The sequence below is a fragment of the Trematomus bernacchii genome, unplaced genomic scaffold, assembly GCF_902827165.1.
Source record: "Trematomus bernacchii unplaced genomic scaffold, fTreBer1.1, whole genome shotgun sequence".
Lineage (NCBI taxonomy): Eukaryota > Metazoa > Chordata > Actinopteri > Perciformes > Nototheniidae > Trematomus > Trematomus bernacchii.
Genome location: NW_022987682.1, coordinates 23,390 through 42,293, shown reverse-complemented (window position 1 = coordinate 42,293; position 18,904 = coordinate 23,390). Strand labels below are relative to the sequence as shown.

Below are 18,904 nucleotides of genomic sequence, written 5' to 3'. Positions count from 1 at the left end.
TTCTGTTTTTCCCGAAGTTTGGTTTTCTGTAGCTGAAGATCACTTTTGTACTTTTCTATATTTTCAGACCCAACTTTCTTAAGTCGGAATTCTTCCTTCTCCAAGCGAGTAAGCTCCTTCTATATCTGGCCTTGCAAGGGAAGCTGAGCTTCTTTGTATTTAAGAATGTCTTCAATTTCTGCAGTGATGGAATATGCATTTTTCTTCGCTTCCTGGCACTCTGGAGAGTCTTCATCAACACAGATTCCCAGTTCATGGGCAACGTCAGCCATCTTCTCAATTCCCCTCTTCATCTTTGTGTTTTCAAATGCGTTGCTGACTTTTTCCCGCAAATCTTTGACAAAGTTTGCATCATTCATGCGCTTAGTCTTTAAAATGATGTTGCTGTTTGTCAAGTCCAACTTGGTTGCTACCTTTTTTACAGCATCTAATTTGAAATCTTTGCTTTGACGGTTACCCACCAAGAAGATCTGGGCCTTGTGGTTTTGGTTGGTTAGCAGCTCACACTCAGAGTCCAAAGCATCAAAGAACACAAAAACTGCTGCAGATGTCTGACACAAGAAAGCAAATTGTGTTTCAAATGAAGCACTGTCCCCACGAAGGTTAGCCACAGCAACTGGCTCGCTGAAGACATCCATGTTTTTGTTCCCACAAGGAAGGTACCAAGTCATTTCAACCAATCCACTGGATATTCTCCTTGGACTGTCACCACCCTCCATGTTGGAGTGAACAAAGGTGTCATGGTACTGCTGAGAATTGCTCAGAAGCTCATTGAGGATCTCTGACTTGGACAAGGAGCACTCACCCAGTCTCACAAAAGATATCATTGGAAGTTCAGAGACAACAATTCTCTCTTCAATAAATCCCCTGGACTCTGAAAGTGACTGAGGTCTGTACTTTTTAACAATGTCTCTCATGGCCCAAAGCATGAATGTGCACTGCTTTGTGTCACAGTTGGGAAGCAACAGAGGCACGGAAAACTGACACATGGACATTTTGAGGGCCATTTCCTGCTGTACAAAACCATCAGAGCACAGGAAGAGAGCAGTGATAATATCAAGGGGATTCAGTGTGTCACCTGAATGTGTACTTTCATCGAAATTATCAAGATCTAAGTGATCATCCAAGTCTGATTCATGTGAAGGTGTACATTTTACATTCCTAGCTGTCACATTAACCATCATTAGTTTCTTCAGAAAATACCATGGAAGATCTGAATTACACTTAGCAGGTTCATCAGTAATGGTCTTCTTGTCAATCCTTAGAAGTGTGCTTTGGGATAGCTTCTCTTTGTAGTGGTGATCCAACCCCAGTTCCTCCAAAAAACTCTCTAGGTGTGGCTCTGTAGAAAATGAAAGAGAATCATACTAAAAACATTATCCGTTATTCCACCAACCCTAAGCATGTATCAAAATATATTTTAATATTTATCAATTGCTAAAACTATGACTACGTTGGCCATTCAGTCAGTCAGTAAACTGCTTGTCTAATCGCAGCCTGCTAATGAATTGTTGGTTAAAGGACCTTGAAGAGGTGGATAGAGACATTTCTTTGGATCAGAATACGGCAGGTTGATGAAAATCCTCCTGGCACTGAATTGGACATTGGCATTATTCATAGGTGATAATTGAATGAAACTCAGAAAGGGTGCTGTCATTATCAATCATATTACCTAACAGCAGAATATCCTGGGGAGGGTTAAACCGTATAAACTGTATACATACTTATGCTCTAGACCAGGGGTCTCCAACCTTTCTTCATCTGAGAGCTACTTTCAAAAAATGAAAGTGGCCAAGAGCTACTTGCATCACATCGCTTACATTTATTCACATAGCCCTCATCAGTTGAATTAAGCTATACTTTTGTACACGTGTGAAATTGCAATACCTAAAGCTTATCAAAAATAAGGTCCAAGAAAACGAAGATTTCTCACATATTATTATGGCCCACATAATAAGTACATCACTGAACATTCACATAAGTGTCCTTAATCACCACCTTACAAGCATTTCACTCTTTTGTTAGTGAGATTAATGGCACTGCATACAGTCCACCATAGAGGTGTATGCTGGACCCACTTAGGTTCACTTAATAGAGTCATTTAAATGTTCATCAGTCGGTCTTGTTCTGTATTTAGATTTCATTCATGTCAGAAAAAGCTGCTTCACAAAGGTATGTAGAACAGAACCAAATAAAGCAGACATTTTCAGTGCTGCTTGGTGAATGTTCTTATAGTTTTCTGGGTCTACAAGGCTCCAGAAATGTTGTGAGTTTTGCTGAGACTTAAGCTGAACATTATTTTGGAGATCTCCACAGGATTGACACTGAACAGTTGTTCAGCCATCTTTTTCTTCTTCTTCTTCGTCTTGACATTAAATTATAAACCATAATAAATCAATTGTATAGGTCTAGCCTCCCTATATCTGTGTGTGAAAATGGTTCCATCCTCAAAAACAAAAAACTAATACTTCTGCAGTCTAGCTGCAGCTTCTAGCAACGGTCTTCTGTTAAAAAAAAGACACACATGACTTGAGTCTGAAAACAGCAGGATTATTTACAATAGCATTATAAAAACAAAAATAGTGCATGTGGGTGCACACTTACATTCTCTGTCTTACTGTTACATAAATCCCATGAATGTATGAGATTAAGTTAGCTTCATCATATCTCAATCAGTGATTAAGTGAATAATAAAGTTTCTATCGGGTCACTATCAGCCTGTCACTCATTATTTTCAGGGAGGGGGCGGGGTTTGGAGGAACGGAGAGGAGACGGTGATCGCGGAAGCTTTCCTCCTGCCTTCACAAACTTTACACAAGTATTTATCAACTGAAAATAGCAAGAGGACATTCATACTCTGCAATCCAAGACTTGATTAAATTCACCAAAAACCTGACATGACGATAACGAGTGTTTTTCAAAAAACACAAATCCCTCCCTGTGTGTCTCTGAGGCGCAGCGACAGGGCCTGATTCAGAGCGGGTCATTCTGCTGTTAGTTCTGGACTCGTGCTGGTGGAGAAAGCAGACTGCTCCGTGTGTGTTGTCGCTGTGCTGCTGTCACGTCTGTTCCTTGATCTCTGCGTCACCGACCATTTGATATTCGTGTGACAGAAAAAAATCTAAAATAAAAAAACGTTATTGTCCAGCCGCGGCCGAAAAATCAATAAGCAACCTTACTACGCTATAATCGATAATCGAGCGGCGAGCTACTGAAAAGCTGCCCGCGAGCTACCGGTAGCTCGCGATCGACGTGTTGGAGAGCCCTGCTCTAGACCCATAAAAGGTTCAGTTGTTCTTATCCTGACTTAACTATTATGCATTTCATTATACTTTTTAACAGTGTTGAAAAAAGTCCTCAATAAATATTGATACCAAAGTGTAGAAATTAAAGTAGAGATGTGTGTACCAAAACTAAAAGCTTTTAACAATTTTAGAATAATATATATTGTAATTAGTAATAGATTAATGTGGTCACAATTTAAATGTTGCAGCTGGTAAAGGAGAAGCTCACTTTTATTACTGTTTTACTTTCAGCTAATCAATGACAATACATCATAATTCAGTAGTTGATTTATATATTTGTATTTTTTAATAAGAACTTGCTAAAAGTAACATAGCGTATGTACAAAATCAAATTTGTTAGCATGTTGTGAGGCAGGATCTATAGAAACAGCCAAACGGGTGTCTTTCAGAAGAAGAAATTGGTAACTTTCTTGTATTCAAAGATAAATACTACAGGGATGGAATCTGGACTTCTTCTTCTGAAGAGTACATCAACCCAGAAGCATGTGCAAATAAAGCCATCTGTCCAATTCCAATATTTATGTTTGAGTTCCCATTACATTACTGATTTCTTTATACAAACCTTTGACGTTGTCTGCAGCCATATGCAATAATGATTTCATTTGACTTACGTGTCTGGGCAGAGGTTTTAGTAGGCTTGCTTATTGTGTCCCGAGGCGATGACTCCCTGCTGACGTGGTCGACTGTAACCTGCACAGGAGGGGTGGGCTCTGTGGGAACATATAAAGGTTTCACTGAAACTGAAAATTCCCGTTCTGTCAAAGTTTGTCAGCATTTTAAAGTGCTGCTTGACTGCTAAGTAAAACAGTGTGGTAAAAGAGAAAGCTAAATAAAATAACAACATGGATGTAATGGCAATTTTAGTGTTCCAATGTCCTATATTCTTTTGCCATTACTTCACAGGAGGGCTAGAGAGTGATCCAGACGCAGACACAAACAGATGATTTTCCGGTCTTTTGCTGCAGTTTAGAATGATGTTTTATTTAGCGTTCTACATACCAAGGTTTAATTATACATGCAATAGTTGTGGTGAGCATCTGCCGGGCTGGTGGAATCGGTATGCTCTTTCCTCCTGTGTCCTGTCCTTTCCTGTCACCTATGACCCTTTTTATACACCCAGTATAACCTGCAGCTAACCCCCGCCACCAAGTGTCCAAAATAATATTGCAGTATAAATATAAATAAAGTAAACTGAGACACCAACAACACCCATAAAATGGCTCCTACAATGGACTTAATTTGTCTAAAACTAACATTTATTACGTACATCAACAGTGTCCCTCAGGAGTTTACATTTTGAGGAAATTATTCACGTTTGCTTTTTAAGGATTTGTTTTTGATTTACCTCTTGCAATCCTGTGCAACAAACCTGCAATGTGAGATATAAACACTATCTGCCATTTGTACGGCGCTATAATCACTTGAATGTAGAAAATACTTATTTTTATAAATGTCCCAACTTATATTCTTTTAAGGTCACAACACTTCAATGCCATCTATGTCACTTAGCTTACTCAAATTGCTGCTACTCATTTCTGAGCTATGGTTGTGTACTTATTTGTCTTTATTTCTATTTGATTACTAATGTATGCTTTACTTTTTGATTATTTCATGTCTCCTTTTTTTTTTAGCTGCTATTCAACTTTTGCAGAAGTTCTTTATCCTCTGAGGATGAAGTTGCTCAGTTCCTGCATTTTAGATTGATTTCAATTGTATCTGACTTTCTTTATTACTTTATTAAATATAAAAATAGACAAACTTGTGTATTAATCATTTATCAGTTTCTCTTAAGGGAATTGAAATGCCCACCACAATGTAATCTGCATTTTTCTCGGCAGTCTCCAAACTCTGAAAGGTCTTTATTAACCCAGAAGCATGTTCACTCAAAGCCATCTGCTCAATTCCAATCTTCATCTTTGGGTCAACATCTTTGACATTGTCTTTATCAACCATGCAATAATGATTTTATTTGACTTACTTGTGTTGGCAGATGTTACAGTTGGCCTGCTTATTCTTCCATTCCGAAGTTTTGTAGAAACCTGTAGAAAGTAACACTCCCCTGGCTTCAGGTTGCTGAATGTCATCTTGTTTGTGTCAGTTGTCTCTTTCATAATGTCTCCCTCACTGCAACAAGTCACAATGTAACTCTCCACTTCACGAGCAGGGGGGTCCCAATGCAGAGACAGTGACTCGCTGCTGACCTGGTCGACTGTAATCTGCACAGGAGGGCTGGGCTCTGTGGGAACATATAAAGGTTTCACTGAAACTGAACATTCATATTCTGTCAAAGTTTGTCAGCATTTTAAAGTGCTGCTTGACTGCAGTAAAATAGTGTGGTAACAGAGAAAGCTACATAAAATAACAACATGGACTTAATTTGTCTAAAACTAATATTCATTAGATACATCAACAGTGTCCCTCAGTGTAAGGAGTATACATTTTGAGGGAATTATCCACGTTTGCTTTTTATGGATTTGTTTTAGATGTACCTGTGCGACCATTCACAGTGCTGGGCGCAGCAGGAGGGATATCAGGTGGTGAAATGAAAGACTGCTGGTTAGTATTTACAATAGTTATTGGTGGAGGTGGAGGATCTGTCATAAGATTAGAAAAGTGCATCTCAGTATCTTTACATTACAGCAAATATGAAGTCATTACATTGGATCAGACATTGACAGTCATACTTACAGTTGGACTGTGGTGCTGCTGGAGTGTTCTCTAATTTCCTATTGCTCAGGCAACAACCGCTCAGCACAGAACAGCACTGTGCTAGGACACCTGGATTTCCCTGTGGGGATTAACAAAGTTTCTCTTTTCTTGAACAAAGGAAACTGATCCATAATATGAGAAAAATATGTTTAGATTTGAAATGTATCTACTGATACCATATTCACAGTAGCTGATATCTAACCGTTTACCTCTTCACCAGGGCTCTCCATTGTAGATACTCTTTCAGCCATGGCTCTCCCTCCACATTATTCATACAGCTTCTCACTGAAAGTTATCAAATTAAACTCAGTAACACCATCCACTCCAACACTTACTGTATGTTGCATCAAAATACAATCACTGACAAAAGAATGTGTCACCTACCTTTTCAGATCAACCATGGTATCTCTTCTTTTATCCTGGAGTTTTTATCTATTGTATATGCAATCGTTTTTTATAGGTTAAGTTTTAGTCCTGAGAAGAAAGCTCTGCACTTCTCTGGCAACTCAAGTGCGTAGTGACTCTCTCTCTTTTATTTCCCCGTAAAGGATTATCTAGTTCACACTATAATCAAAAGTGATAATGTTTTACAGCTTTAATGGTTTATCCTGCAATGCTGCAGACTGATCCTTTTATGCTGCTAGGTAAAGCTACTTTCAAATGTGTTTTGGACAGTTGATGGATCACGTGGTTTTTGAAAACAAAGATTACAGTCAATTACATTACATTTAGTTTAAAACCCTTTAGATGGCTTCATTCTTTTTTTCAGAATTAGAACAATCACACAATGTTTATTACACTTTTTTTTAGATCAAATTAAATACCAATTCAAGGTTACATTTTCAATTTGACGTTCCAGCAATTCTGACTGATAAATGCAAATCTGGAAAGTTAAGGTCCTTATCGTCTTGTTTACATATCATGATGAAACTCTTTTAAAGGGGACCTATCATGCAAAATGCACTTTTGTACGTCTTTTACACATGAATATGTGTCCCCGGTGTTCCAGGGAACTCACCAAGTGTCAGAAAACACAACCCTCTCTATTTTCCTCCATACCCAAATCTCTAAAAAAGGGGCTGCAACGGATCTGATAAAAACTGATCCAGATTTGAACACTGTCCTGACGTCAGGACGGTGGCGCTACGGCTATTGGGCCAACTCCACCAATCAGGAGGAGACAGCCACTGCCGTTCGAAAGCACTGGAGACGCTGTAGTACATATGCCAGGCCTGTAGATGGTGCTGTTCTCACTGAATCTGCCCTTGCAAAAACAGGGATAAAAAATGTGAAATTGAGCAAAATGAGGCATGGCTAAAATGCATGATCTGTTTGGTATTTAAAAAAAAAAAAAGTATAAATATGCCTTATATAGGTATGGTCCTACACTATATTATTCAAATATAGCATGATAAAGCATCCACTTTAAACATAATTTTGCAAATCATATTCGACCCTATACTTGGGAACCAGCACTGAATGAGTATCCAGATCGTCTGCATACAAAAGACGGTTTATGATAACTCTGCTTTCTATCATTTTAATGTTCATCAGCCTCATAGTTGGTTAGATGAATCATGTGTGTACACGTTGAAGAGGGCTAATGAAAGTACACTCAGTGCTGATATTGATGATATTGATTACTGATGTTTTTCTCTTCAATAGAGCTTTAGACAGCATATTGATCATGTGGTTTCTTGGAAATGAAGATTCTGTCTACAGTTCCAAAAATCTGTGCTATAGCCTACAAATATATATTTGCATTAGCTTGTTTTGACAAATTAATAGTTAATGAATAAAATAAGTAAGTTGCCATTATGTTAGTAGGAGCATATAATATACAGCAGTTACTGTATTTGATCCGTCATCACACATAATTAAGATGACCAGATTATTGTTTTATTACAAACAAATAGCTCTTACCATGATGGATAAAGATCTGGAAAGTTGAGGTCCTTATCCCCTTTGCCTCTATATCATGACAAGACTCTTCTGAATGTTGAATTGCAAATAATTTTTGACCCCGTACTTGGAAACCAGCGCTGATAGAGCAGACAGATCGTTGCATATAAAAGATGGTTTATCAGGGTTTCACCACTCTGTTTTTTATAATACTGTTATCAGGCTTCTAGTCTGATAAATCATTACAGTACCCGTTAAAGAATGCTGATGAAGGTACACGGAAGAGTGATAATGTTTTCCAGCCTCAGTGTTTTCTCCTTCAATAGACCCTGAGCCTTGAGCTTTAGACAGTTCATTCATCATGTGGTTTCTTGGAAATGAGGATTCAGTTTACAATAAATGATATCAAAAACTTCATGAAACCCACCTCAGATGGCTTCATGAGCAAAGGTGTGTTCTTTCCTTTTTATAGAATTAGGACACATCGTTTCCTTCAATCAGACAATGATGGTTACACATTCCCAGGTACAATTAATAGCCTACCAAAGTAAAACTATGAATACATTCAAGGTTACATTTTCACATTTATTCAATTTAAAAGGGAACCATTTGCTCTTTCTATCACAATGGGATCTAAGTAAGCAACATATTGCTAATAGAAAAGTGTGCTTTGGTCGACAGCTATATTTTTAGAAGCTTATTTGGTCAAGTCTACAATTTGACAAGACAATGCCTTCTGTATTCACTTTTAAAAGTGACAATTGTGTGATCGGCCGTTTGAAAAAACGAGAGTCAGAGAACAAATGTCTTTCTTTCTTTGTTTTTCTCCAACCAGATTCATGTTTAGCTTTCTTCTTATTACATGGGAATGGTACCTCATTATTTTGTATTGCCTCAGAATAACATATTGTCCAGTAATCGATATCAGTGGCTCGTCATGAACCATTGCCTACTGGCACGCCCACAAATGTCAGATACCTGTTGTGTAACTTGGCTTTTGGAATGATTTGATTTAGTTTGAAACGCTGTGCATCCTATTTAGTCATTCCTCCAAGAGCTTCTACTTTATCTTGACTGCATGTTCAACCTCAGTATTTGTTTTGTTTTTAAGCACATTTGAATGCAGATAGAAAACTGCATTTCACCAACCATTAAAAAAGGAAAGTTGGAAATGATGTTAAAAGTACTAGTCACTTTTGATATTTGGCAGATAGAAACAGATACATCCTTCTCTTGAATTTTATTTTAAAGATGAAAACGCAAACAAATGTTACTATCTAATTTTCAGCAGTGGGACAGCTGTGTCAGTTAAATTACCGACACAGTGTGACGACATAAGGCTTCTCCTTCCTGGGTACACTTGAAAGAATCTTCTGAAGGTAAGTGGGCTCATTACATGGGTGACCTATATATTTTAGATTCTTCAAAGTAGCCCCCGTTTGCCTTGATGACAGCTTTGCACACTCTTGGCTTCTCTCAGTCAGCTTCATGAGGTCGTCACCTGGAATGGTTTTCAATGAACACGTGTGCCTTTTTGGAAACACTTGCCTTCTTAATGTGTTTGAGACCATCAGTTGTGTTGTGCAGAGGTAGGGTTAGTGCACAGTGGAAAGCCCTATTTGACTACTGTTGTAACCCATATTATGGAAAGAACCACTCAACTCAGTGAAGAGAAACGACCGTCCATCATTACTTTAATAAATGAAGGCCAGTCGATCCGGAAAATGTCAAGAACTTTGAATGTATCCTCAAGTGCAGTCGCAAAAACCATCGAACGCTAAGATGAAAGTGGCTCTCATGAGGACCCCCTAGAGTTAGGGTTACCTCTGCTGCAGAGGATAAACACATCAGAGTTACCAGCCTCAGAAACCACAAATTAAAAGCACCTCAGATTAGAGCCCACATAAATGATCACAGAGCTCAAGTAGCAGACAAATCTCAACATCCACTGTTCAGAGGAGACTGCGTGAATCTGGCCTTCATGGTCCAACTGCTGCAAAGATCCACCTACTGAGGATGAACAACAAGAAGAAGAGAATTGTTTGGGCCAAGAAACACAAGGATTGGACATTAGACAGTGGAAATCTGTACTTTGGTCTGATGAGTCCACATTTGAGATTTTTGGTTCCAACCGCGGTGTCTTTGTGAGACGCAGAGAAGGTGAGCGGATGGTTTCTGCATGTGTGGTTCCCACCGTGAAGCATGGAGGAGGAAGTGTGATGGTGGGGGGGGGGGGGGCTTTGCTGGTGTCACTGTTGGTGATTTATTCAGAATTCAAGGCACACTTAACCAGCATGGCTACCACAGCATTCTGCAGCGCCATGCCATCCCATCTGGTTTGGGATTACTGGGACCATCATTTGTTTTTCAACACACAATGACCCCAAACACACCTCCAGGCTCTGTGAGGGCTATTTGACTAAGAATGAAAGTGATGGAGTGCTGCGTCAGATGACCTGGCCTCCACAATCACCCAACCTCAACCCAATTGAGATGGTCTGGGATCAGTTGGGGCGCAGAGTGAAGGAAAAGCAGCCAACAAGTGCTCAGCACCTCTGGGAAGTCCTTCAAGACGGTTGGAAAACCATTCCAGGTGACGACCTCATGAAGCTGACTGAGAGAAGCCAAGAGTGTGCAAAGCTGTCATCAAGGCAAAAGGGGGCTATTCTGAAGAATCTAAAATATAAATATATGAAAGAAAAACGTGTTGTAGCCTAAAACTGTAGTTTCATAAGCTTATTTTGAACAAATTCACATCAATAAATTGTCAGCAGACCTTTACTCTTATCATTAAGATCCTAATATGGTGTTTGTTTCACCAATCTGTTTTTTATAATACTGTTATCAAGCTCTTAGATGGTCTGATAAATCATTACAGTACACGTTAAAGACGACTGATGAAGGTACACTGAAAGTAAACTCAAGAGTAATAATATTTGACAGCCTCAGTGTTTTCTCCTTCAATAGAGCCTTAGCCTTGAGCTTTAAACAATTAATTGATATTACTTTTACCGTAAATGATATCAAAAAACTTCATAAAACCCACCTAAATATGGCTTCATGCACAAAAGTATGTTCCTTCCTTTTTCAGAATATAGACTCACAGTTTGTTTCAATCACAAAATGTGGATAAGACATTTATTCAGCTAAAAATAAGTACTAAATTCCAGTTTACATGAACATATTAACATTCCATTATAAAGGGCAACCACTTGTTCTTTGTCTCACTTGCTCAAGCACACATGTTATAATGTCATGGCATCTAAGTAAGCAACATATGATAGAAAAACGTGTTGTAGCCTAAAACTGTAGTTTCATGAGCTTATTTTGAACAAGTCTACTGTTGAGGAAATATTTTCCTAGGCCCACAACTTTGACCTACTTTATCAGTTTGTACTGCCCTCACTGAGCACAGGCCTGTGACCTTGGGCTGCTGTGCTCTCTGAGTTCTGTCTCCTTATTCCTGCCTGTTGGCGTCAGCTGATGGAGGTGTTTTAGTGATTTCTTTGTTATGTCTTGTCATGCAGAGTGTTCATTATTCTCTCAGAACCAGCTAAATACATGGGATTTGGTGAGATACCTTTAGAATTGGTTCGGGCAGCGCTGTGTCACTTTGTGTCTGCAGCAAATGTCTTTGTCCATCCTCCGGCCCCAACTCTAAATAAATCTTCAGTGTTTGCCATCAAGTTCGTGCTCTCCCGTGTTCTCGTTGTTTTTCAACTCCGTGCTCCAGAAGTTTCTATTACATCTACAACAATACATTGTCAGCAGACATACACTCTATCATAAAGAGCCTAAGATTGTTTTTGTTTTATTTCCAACACATTGCACTTTGGTCCTTATCCCCTTTGCCTCTATATCATGACAAGACTCTTCTTAACGTTGTGTTGCAATTTATTTTTGGCCCCGCACCCGTACTTGGAAACCAGCGCTGATAGAGCAGACAGATCGTTGCATATAAAAGATGGTTTATCAGGGTTTCACCACTCTGATTTTTATAACACTGTTATCAAGCTTCTAGTCTGATAAATCATTACAGTACCCGTTAAAGAATGCTGATGAAGGTACACGGAAGAGTGATAATGTTTTCCAGCCTCAGTGTTTTCTCCTTCAATAGACCCTGAGCCTTGAGCTTTAGACAGTTCATTGATCATGTGGTTTCTTGGAAATGAGGATTCAGTTTACAATAAATGATATCACAAACTTCATGAAACCCACCTCAGATGGCTTCATGAGCAAAGGTGTGTTCTTTCCTTTTTATAGAATTAGGACACATCGTTTCCTTCAATCAGACAATGATGGTTACACATTCCCAGGTACAATTAATAGCCTACCAAAGTAAAACTATGAATACATTCAAGGTTACATTTTCACATTTATTCAATTTAAAAGGGAACCATTTGCTCTTTCTATCACAATGGGATCTAAGTAAGCAACATATTGCTAATAGAAAAGTGTGCTTTGGTCGACAGCTATATTTTTAGAAGCTTATTTGGTCAAGTCTACAATTTGACAAGACAATGCCTTCTGTATTAACTTTTAAAAGTGACAATTGTGTGATCGGCCGATTTAAAAAATGTGCATGGCTTTTAAATCTTAGTAAAACAACAAATAATTAGTAATTAAGAGTCAGAGAACAAATGTCTTTCTTTCTTTGTTTTTCTCCAACCAGATTCATGTTTAGCTTTCTTCTTATTACATGGGAATGGTACCTCATTATTTTGTGTTGCCTCAGAATAACATATTGTCCAGTAATCGATATCAGTGGCTCGTCATGAACCATTGCCTACTGGCACGCCCACAAATGGCAGGTACCTGTTGTGTAACTTGGCTTTTGGAATGATTTTATTTAGTTTGAAACGCTGTGCATCCTATTTAGTCATTCCTCCAAGAGCTTCTACTTTATCTTGACTGCATGTTCAACCTCAGTATTTGTTTGTTTTAAGCACATTTGTATGAAGATAGAAAACTGCATTTCACCAACCATTAAAAAAGGAAAGTTGTAAATGATGTTAAAAGTACTAGTCACTTTTGATATTTGGCAGATATAAACAGATACATCCTTCTCTTGAATTTTATTTTAAAGCTGAAAACGCAAACAAATGTTACTATCTAATTTTCTGCAGTGGGACAGCTGTGTCAGTTCAATTACCGACAAAGTGTGACGACATAAGGCTTCTCCTTCCTGGGTACACTTGAAAGAATCTTCTGAAGGTAAGTGGGCTCATTACATGGGTGACCTATATATTTTAGATTCTTCAAAGTAGCCCCCGTTTGCCTTGATGACAGCTTTGCACACTCTTGGCTTCTCTCAGTCAGCTTCATGAGGTCGGCACCTGGAATGGTTTTCAATGAACACGTGTGCCTTTTTGGAAACACTTGCCTTCTTAATGTGTTTGAGACCATCAGTTGTGTTGTGCAGAGGTAGGGTTAGTGCTCAGTGGAAAGCCCTATTTGACTACTGTTGTAATCCATATTATGGCAAGAACCACTCAACTCAGTAAAGGGAAACGACCGTCCATCATTACTTTAATAAATGAAGGCCAGTCGATCCGGAAAATGTCAAGAACTTTGAATGTATCCTCAAGTGCAGTCGCAGAAACCATCGAACGCTAAGATGAAAGTGGCTCTCATGAGGACCCCCTAGAGTTAGGGTTACCTCTGCTGCAGAGGATAAACACATCAGAGTTACCAGCCTCAGAAACCACAAATTAAAAGCACCTCAGATTAGAGCCCACATAAATGATCACAGAGGTCAAGGAGCAGACAAATTTCAACATCCACTGTTCAGAGGAGACTGCGTGAATCTGGCCTTCATGGTCCAATTGCTGCAAAGATCCACCTACTGAGGATGAACAACAAGAAGAAGAGAATTGTTTGGGCCAAGAAACACAAGGATTGGACATTAGACAGTGGAAATCTGTACTTTGGTCTGATGAGTCCACATTTGAGATTTTTGGTTCCAACCGCGGTGTCTTTGTGAGACGCAGAGAAGGTGAGCGGATGGTTTCTGCATGTGTGGTTCCCACCGTGAAGCATGGAGGAGGAAGTGTGATGGTGGGGGGGGGGGGGGCTTTGCTGGTGTCACTGTTGGTGATTTATTCAGAATTCAAGGCACACTTAACCAGCATGGCTACCACAGCATTCTGCAGCGCCATGCCATCCCATCTGGTTTGGGATTACTGGGACCCTCATTTGTTTTTCAACACACAATGACCCCAAACACACCTCCAGGCTATGTGAGGGCTATTTGACTAAGAATGAAAGTGATGGAGTGCTGCGTCAGATGACCTGGCCTCCACAATCACCCAACCTCAACCCAATTGAGATGGTCTGGGATCAGTTGGGCCGCAGAGTGAAGGAAAAGTAGCCAACAAGTGCTCAGCACCTCTGGGAAGTCCTTCAAGACGGTTGGAAAACCATTCCAGGTGACGACCTCATGAAGCTGACTGAGAGAAGCCAAGAGTGTGCAAAGCTGTCATCAAGGCAAACGGGGGCTATTCTGAAGAATCTAAAATATAAATCATATTCTGGATTGTTCATCACTTTTTTGTTTACTACATAATTCCATATGTGTTCTTTTATAGTTTTGATGTCTTCAGTATTAATCTACAATGTAGAAATAATTAAAAAAATTAAAATAAATAAAAACCTTTGAATGAGAGTGTCCAAACTTTTGACTGGTACTGTATATACAGTATGTATATATATATATATATATATATATATATATATATATATATATATACAGTGGAGGAAATAAGTATGTGATCACTTGGCGATTTTGTAAGTTTACCCACTTGCAAGGGGATCAAATACTTATTTCCCACAGTTAAATGCAAATACATTTTTATTTTAGATATAATCTCGATTTCTGGATTTACTCTCACTGTTAAAATATTATTATTAATCCTGCTTTTAGTATAAGGCTCTCTAACCAGAGGTTATTTGCTTTGTTAGCTAACATTATCTGCTGGCTATGTAGCTACTTGATTTATCTACTCTATAACATTATAGAACATGGGGGAACATCTTCAACATTAATATTGTAGAAGCTGGAAATGTTTGGCATGTGCAACAACTTTCTGTTAACCGATTCATCGACATTCAGTATAATGTTTACAGTAGTGTTAAGAATTACTGCTGGATTTGCAATTTGTTGCTGTTTCCTTTTCACGTTGCAAGTCTTGAAGCAACAATAGTGTTTGCCACGTACATTTCATTTATTAGATGACATGGCTGTTCCAAATATAAATGACCAAGGAGTCTTTACATTTAGGAAAGATATGGGGCATATGCAAGTGTTTATAGTTTCATGTCTCTATGTTTTTAAAGAGACACATAATTAGAAAACCTGAGAAATCCTTATCTTATATTCTAAGTAGGTGTTGTTGCAATAAATGACCACTAGATGTCAGTAATCCATTTATTTAAAATGTCATGGAGGTTGTGGTGCCCTTGTATGATGTAGCAGTGAAGAGTTGCAGGTTAACGGTTGTAATTACATTTTAATTCAATCTAAAAAATGTCTCTCACTTTCAGAGTCTGAACCTGTGATTAGCCGTGGATCAGACTGGATGTATGTGGACACACCTAGCCTCACACACACACACACACACACACACACACACACACACACACACACACACACACACACACACACACACACACACACACACACACACACACACACACACCCACACACACGATTCATTGTGGAGTTGCACCTGTTGTCTTGTTTTTACATTATTTGTTGAATTCAGAAACCCAAGACTTGAAATGAAGAAAAATGTTAAATGATGGAATAAAAAAAAAAGATGATTATTAAAAAAAAAGTATATTTAAACTATATAAATAAATGAGGTGATGATATTTCTGTTTACTTTAGAAGTTATTATACTCTGTATGCTGTGATTCAGATCTGGGAAACATTAAAGACATTCATAGCCAGTCTGCAGATGTGGTCTCTTTATTGAAATAGTAAACAGTAGTAAGTATACATGTTAACAGTATAAAGAATGAATGGTGTTTTGTATTACGTAAATATAAAGAATCAGATACTTCACAGAAACAAAAGATTAGAAGATCTGAGTAAAAGAAAGATCATATATGATGCTGTTACTTGTTGACAATAGCACTTTTATATTGAATGATCTTTTAAGTGAGTAATACATGTAAATATGTGATATCAGATTCTTCAATGACAGGAAACAAAGTGGTTATAGATTTTGAACAAAGACAATTAAATGTCTTACTGGATTAGGTAATAAAAACCACCTGAAGGATAACCGACACGTTGACATTTAGACTGGAATATCTTTAAAACATAAAAAATGCAACAAAATAAATATTTACAAAAACAATACCATCTTTATATCATCCTTAACTTGATTCAAACTTGTTGTCATGTTTACATGTTGACATGCTGAACATGAACTAAATTATCCTTTAATTGATCTAAAAATGTTAAAAATGTGGCATTTGAAAATGAAAACTAACATAATACATTTTGAGTAAATATTATAACATGAACATTAAAATGTAAATATTTGGAGGTAAATACTTGATTGGAATACAAAGAAAGACTTTCAGGTTTTTGGTAAGGCAATGACATATAGCACTCAATAAGGTAAGAACAACATTCATGTGTAATCTACATGTTGACATTTAGATTGAATTATATGTTAAACATTGAATATGTAAATATATAAATGAAATAAAATAAGAATACATTCTAACTCTCTGGGAAACGGTCACATGTCAAACTGAACTTGATTACAACAGACTTTCTGTCATGTTTACATGTTGACTGTACCACCACTAAAACACAATGATTCATTCACTGATTTAAAAATCTAAATGTGTGGCTTTTGATGCAGCTCAGAAATGAAAAGACAACAATTATAAATGTGTCAATAAAAATGTAAAAAATAAGAACCAGATACTTATTTGAAATAAAAATAAAGACATTGTATAATCTTCATGTTGACATGAAGACTGAATGATATTTTAAAACATTACAATTGTTAATGTGTTTATGACAAAACCACAGAAAAACATAAAAGCAAATATGTTTGCATCAGTTACTTCAAGGAAATAAAAAACACTTAATCAAATCAAATTTGATTAATTGTTACTACAATAACAACCAAAAAAAGAAGGATTTAAAGTCTGTTAATCAAACTGAATTGTTTAAACATTCCTTCCAAGTTGTTTTGGCGAAATATATGATCAACCTTGCCATCTCATAAACATCACGTTACTTTGTGTGCTTCTTCATATAAATCAAGTGTAATCTAAATGTCCATGAGAGGATGATGACTGTAATGAGGAGGACGTGACCCTCTGTGAGCACAAAGCTTGTAGTTTCTCATTTGATATGAAATGACTCTTTGAGGCTTGCCTCTGCTTGCTCAGGTGTGATAAGTTTCCAAGCTTCAGGAATATCAGCAGGCTTTGCCTTGAATGCTGCTGCCAACTCTTTATTGAACTTTGCCAGTACATATTTCCAGTAGTCTGATGCCTGGAGGCTTGCATCTGGTGAGATTTTCCAGTCCGGATAGATTTCCCTGTAGCGCTTGTAAGGGTGCGGTTCATATTTCCTTTCCTTGCAGAGAAAAGAAATGTCACTGTTTACTAGGGAAGAGCATATGTCAATTAAAAGTTTTTCTGTATCACTCCATCTGTATCGACCCAGACCCTCTGGTCGATGAAGTGAAGCGAAGTGCTCAGTGTGGGCTGTTGCTCCTGCCTCACATGGCGCTTTGCAGAACGGACACTGTTTACCACATCCAATCAGTGTGTTGAAAAGCTCGTTCTGAGGATTCACATGAAGGCTCTGTAGTTTAGTTTGGATGTCTGTTTTCTTAAACTTCTCTCTAAGAGTTTGTGCCATCTCCTTCACACACTCAGTGAGCCAGTGAGCAAACTGTTCCTGGTCGGCCTTGTTCAGGGTCATGAATGCCCCAAGAGCACCCTGGGAAATGACCAGTTTGTCACCAAGTTCCTTACAGACAACTACAACAAATGACTTTAAGTTGCCACTCTTTTCTGTTTTAGCTTTCTGGATAGCATTATTTATGCTGTTGACACATGACTGGAGATGTTGATCCTCAAACATCGTAGACCCATCTGAGAAGTGTCGCACTATTTTGTTGAGTATCCATTCCTTCACATAATTCTCATAGGAGCAAATAAAGCTCTGGTACTTTTTAAAGTCATCCTTTGAGAGCAGATCCAGTAAAAGTGAATACTGGAAGGACATTCTTGTGCTGAACTGCTCACTTGTCCTCATTTCACCAATGATATCAGGACCCAGGGAACGGTTGACAAAGTCTTCGACTGCAGGCTTCAAGCATCGGTCTGTGAATTCTTCTGCCTTCTTCTGGCACTGGTCTACATTATGGAACACGTCTTTAAAATCAGCAAGAAACTTTTCTTTGTTTTCGATCAGACATCTGTAGGGATCTTTTTCATGGAGGAAATCTTCATGCATTTTCTGGAACCTTCTGGCTGCGTCTGCACAGATGTGCTGTTTCAGAGAGACTTCAAACGGGATGTCTGTTCCAACTTTGTGATTGTCTTGCAGCCTCTCATCAATCATGTTTAAAATCTCATCGATGTAGGTATCATCGTAATTACTCTTTCTTTGCACTTTGACAGTCACAAACTGAGAGCAAACTTTTATGATGTCGACAGCTATTTGTTGTACAGCATTTGTGGGACTTGGTGCACTAAATAGGCCTTTCAACCACACCATGGGTCCTTGAGCTGTATATTTAAAAAGATCCTGTCCACATTCTCTCAGGCTTTTTTTACTTAACAAATCATTCGCGTGACTTCCCTTGGTTGATAGATTTGTTCTCAGGCGGTGAGATACACTGGTGAAAATGTCCTCAACCTTCATTTTTGTAAAGGATAGTTCATTCACTGTTTTAGTCCACATCTTTTCAAATTCTTCGTCCAGCTCTTTCTCTGACATCTTGACT

The 18,904-nt window shown here is 38.2% G+C and overlaps 1 protein-coding gene across 5 annotated transcripts in view; it reads right to left on the bottom strand.

Moving 5' to 3' along the window:
- Window positions 1-18,904, bottom strand: part of LOC117487666 (interferon-induced very large GTPase 1-like) — a 339,011-nt gene that overhangs the window by 298,519 nt on the left and 21,588 nt on the right. For all 5 annotated transcript variants that reach the window (XM_034136304.1, XM_034136303.1, XM_034136306.1 and 2 more), the window contains exon 5: window positions 5,284-5,541. In XM_034136304.1, coding sequence (XP_033992195.1) covers window positions 5,284-5,541 — 258 coding nt within the window. The remainder of the gene's footprint in view (window positions 1-5,283; window positions 5,542-18,904) is intronic.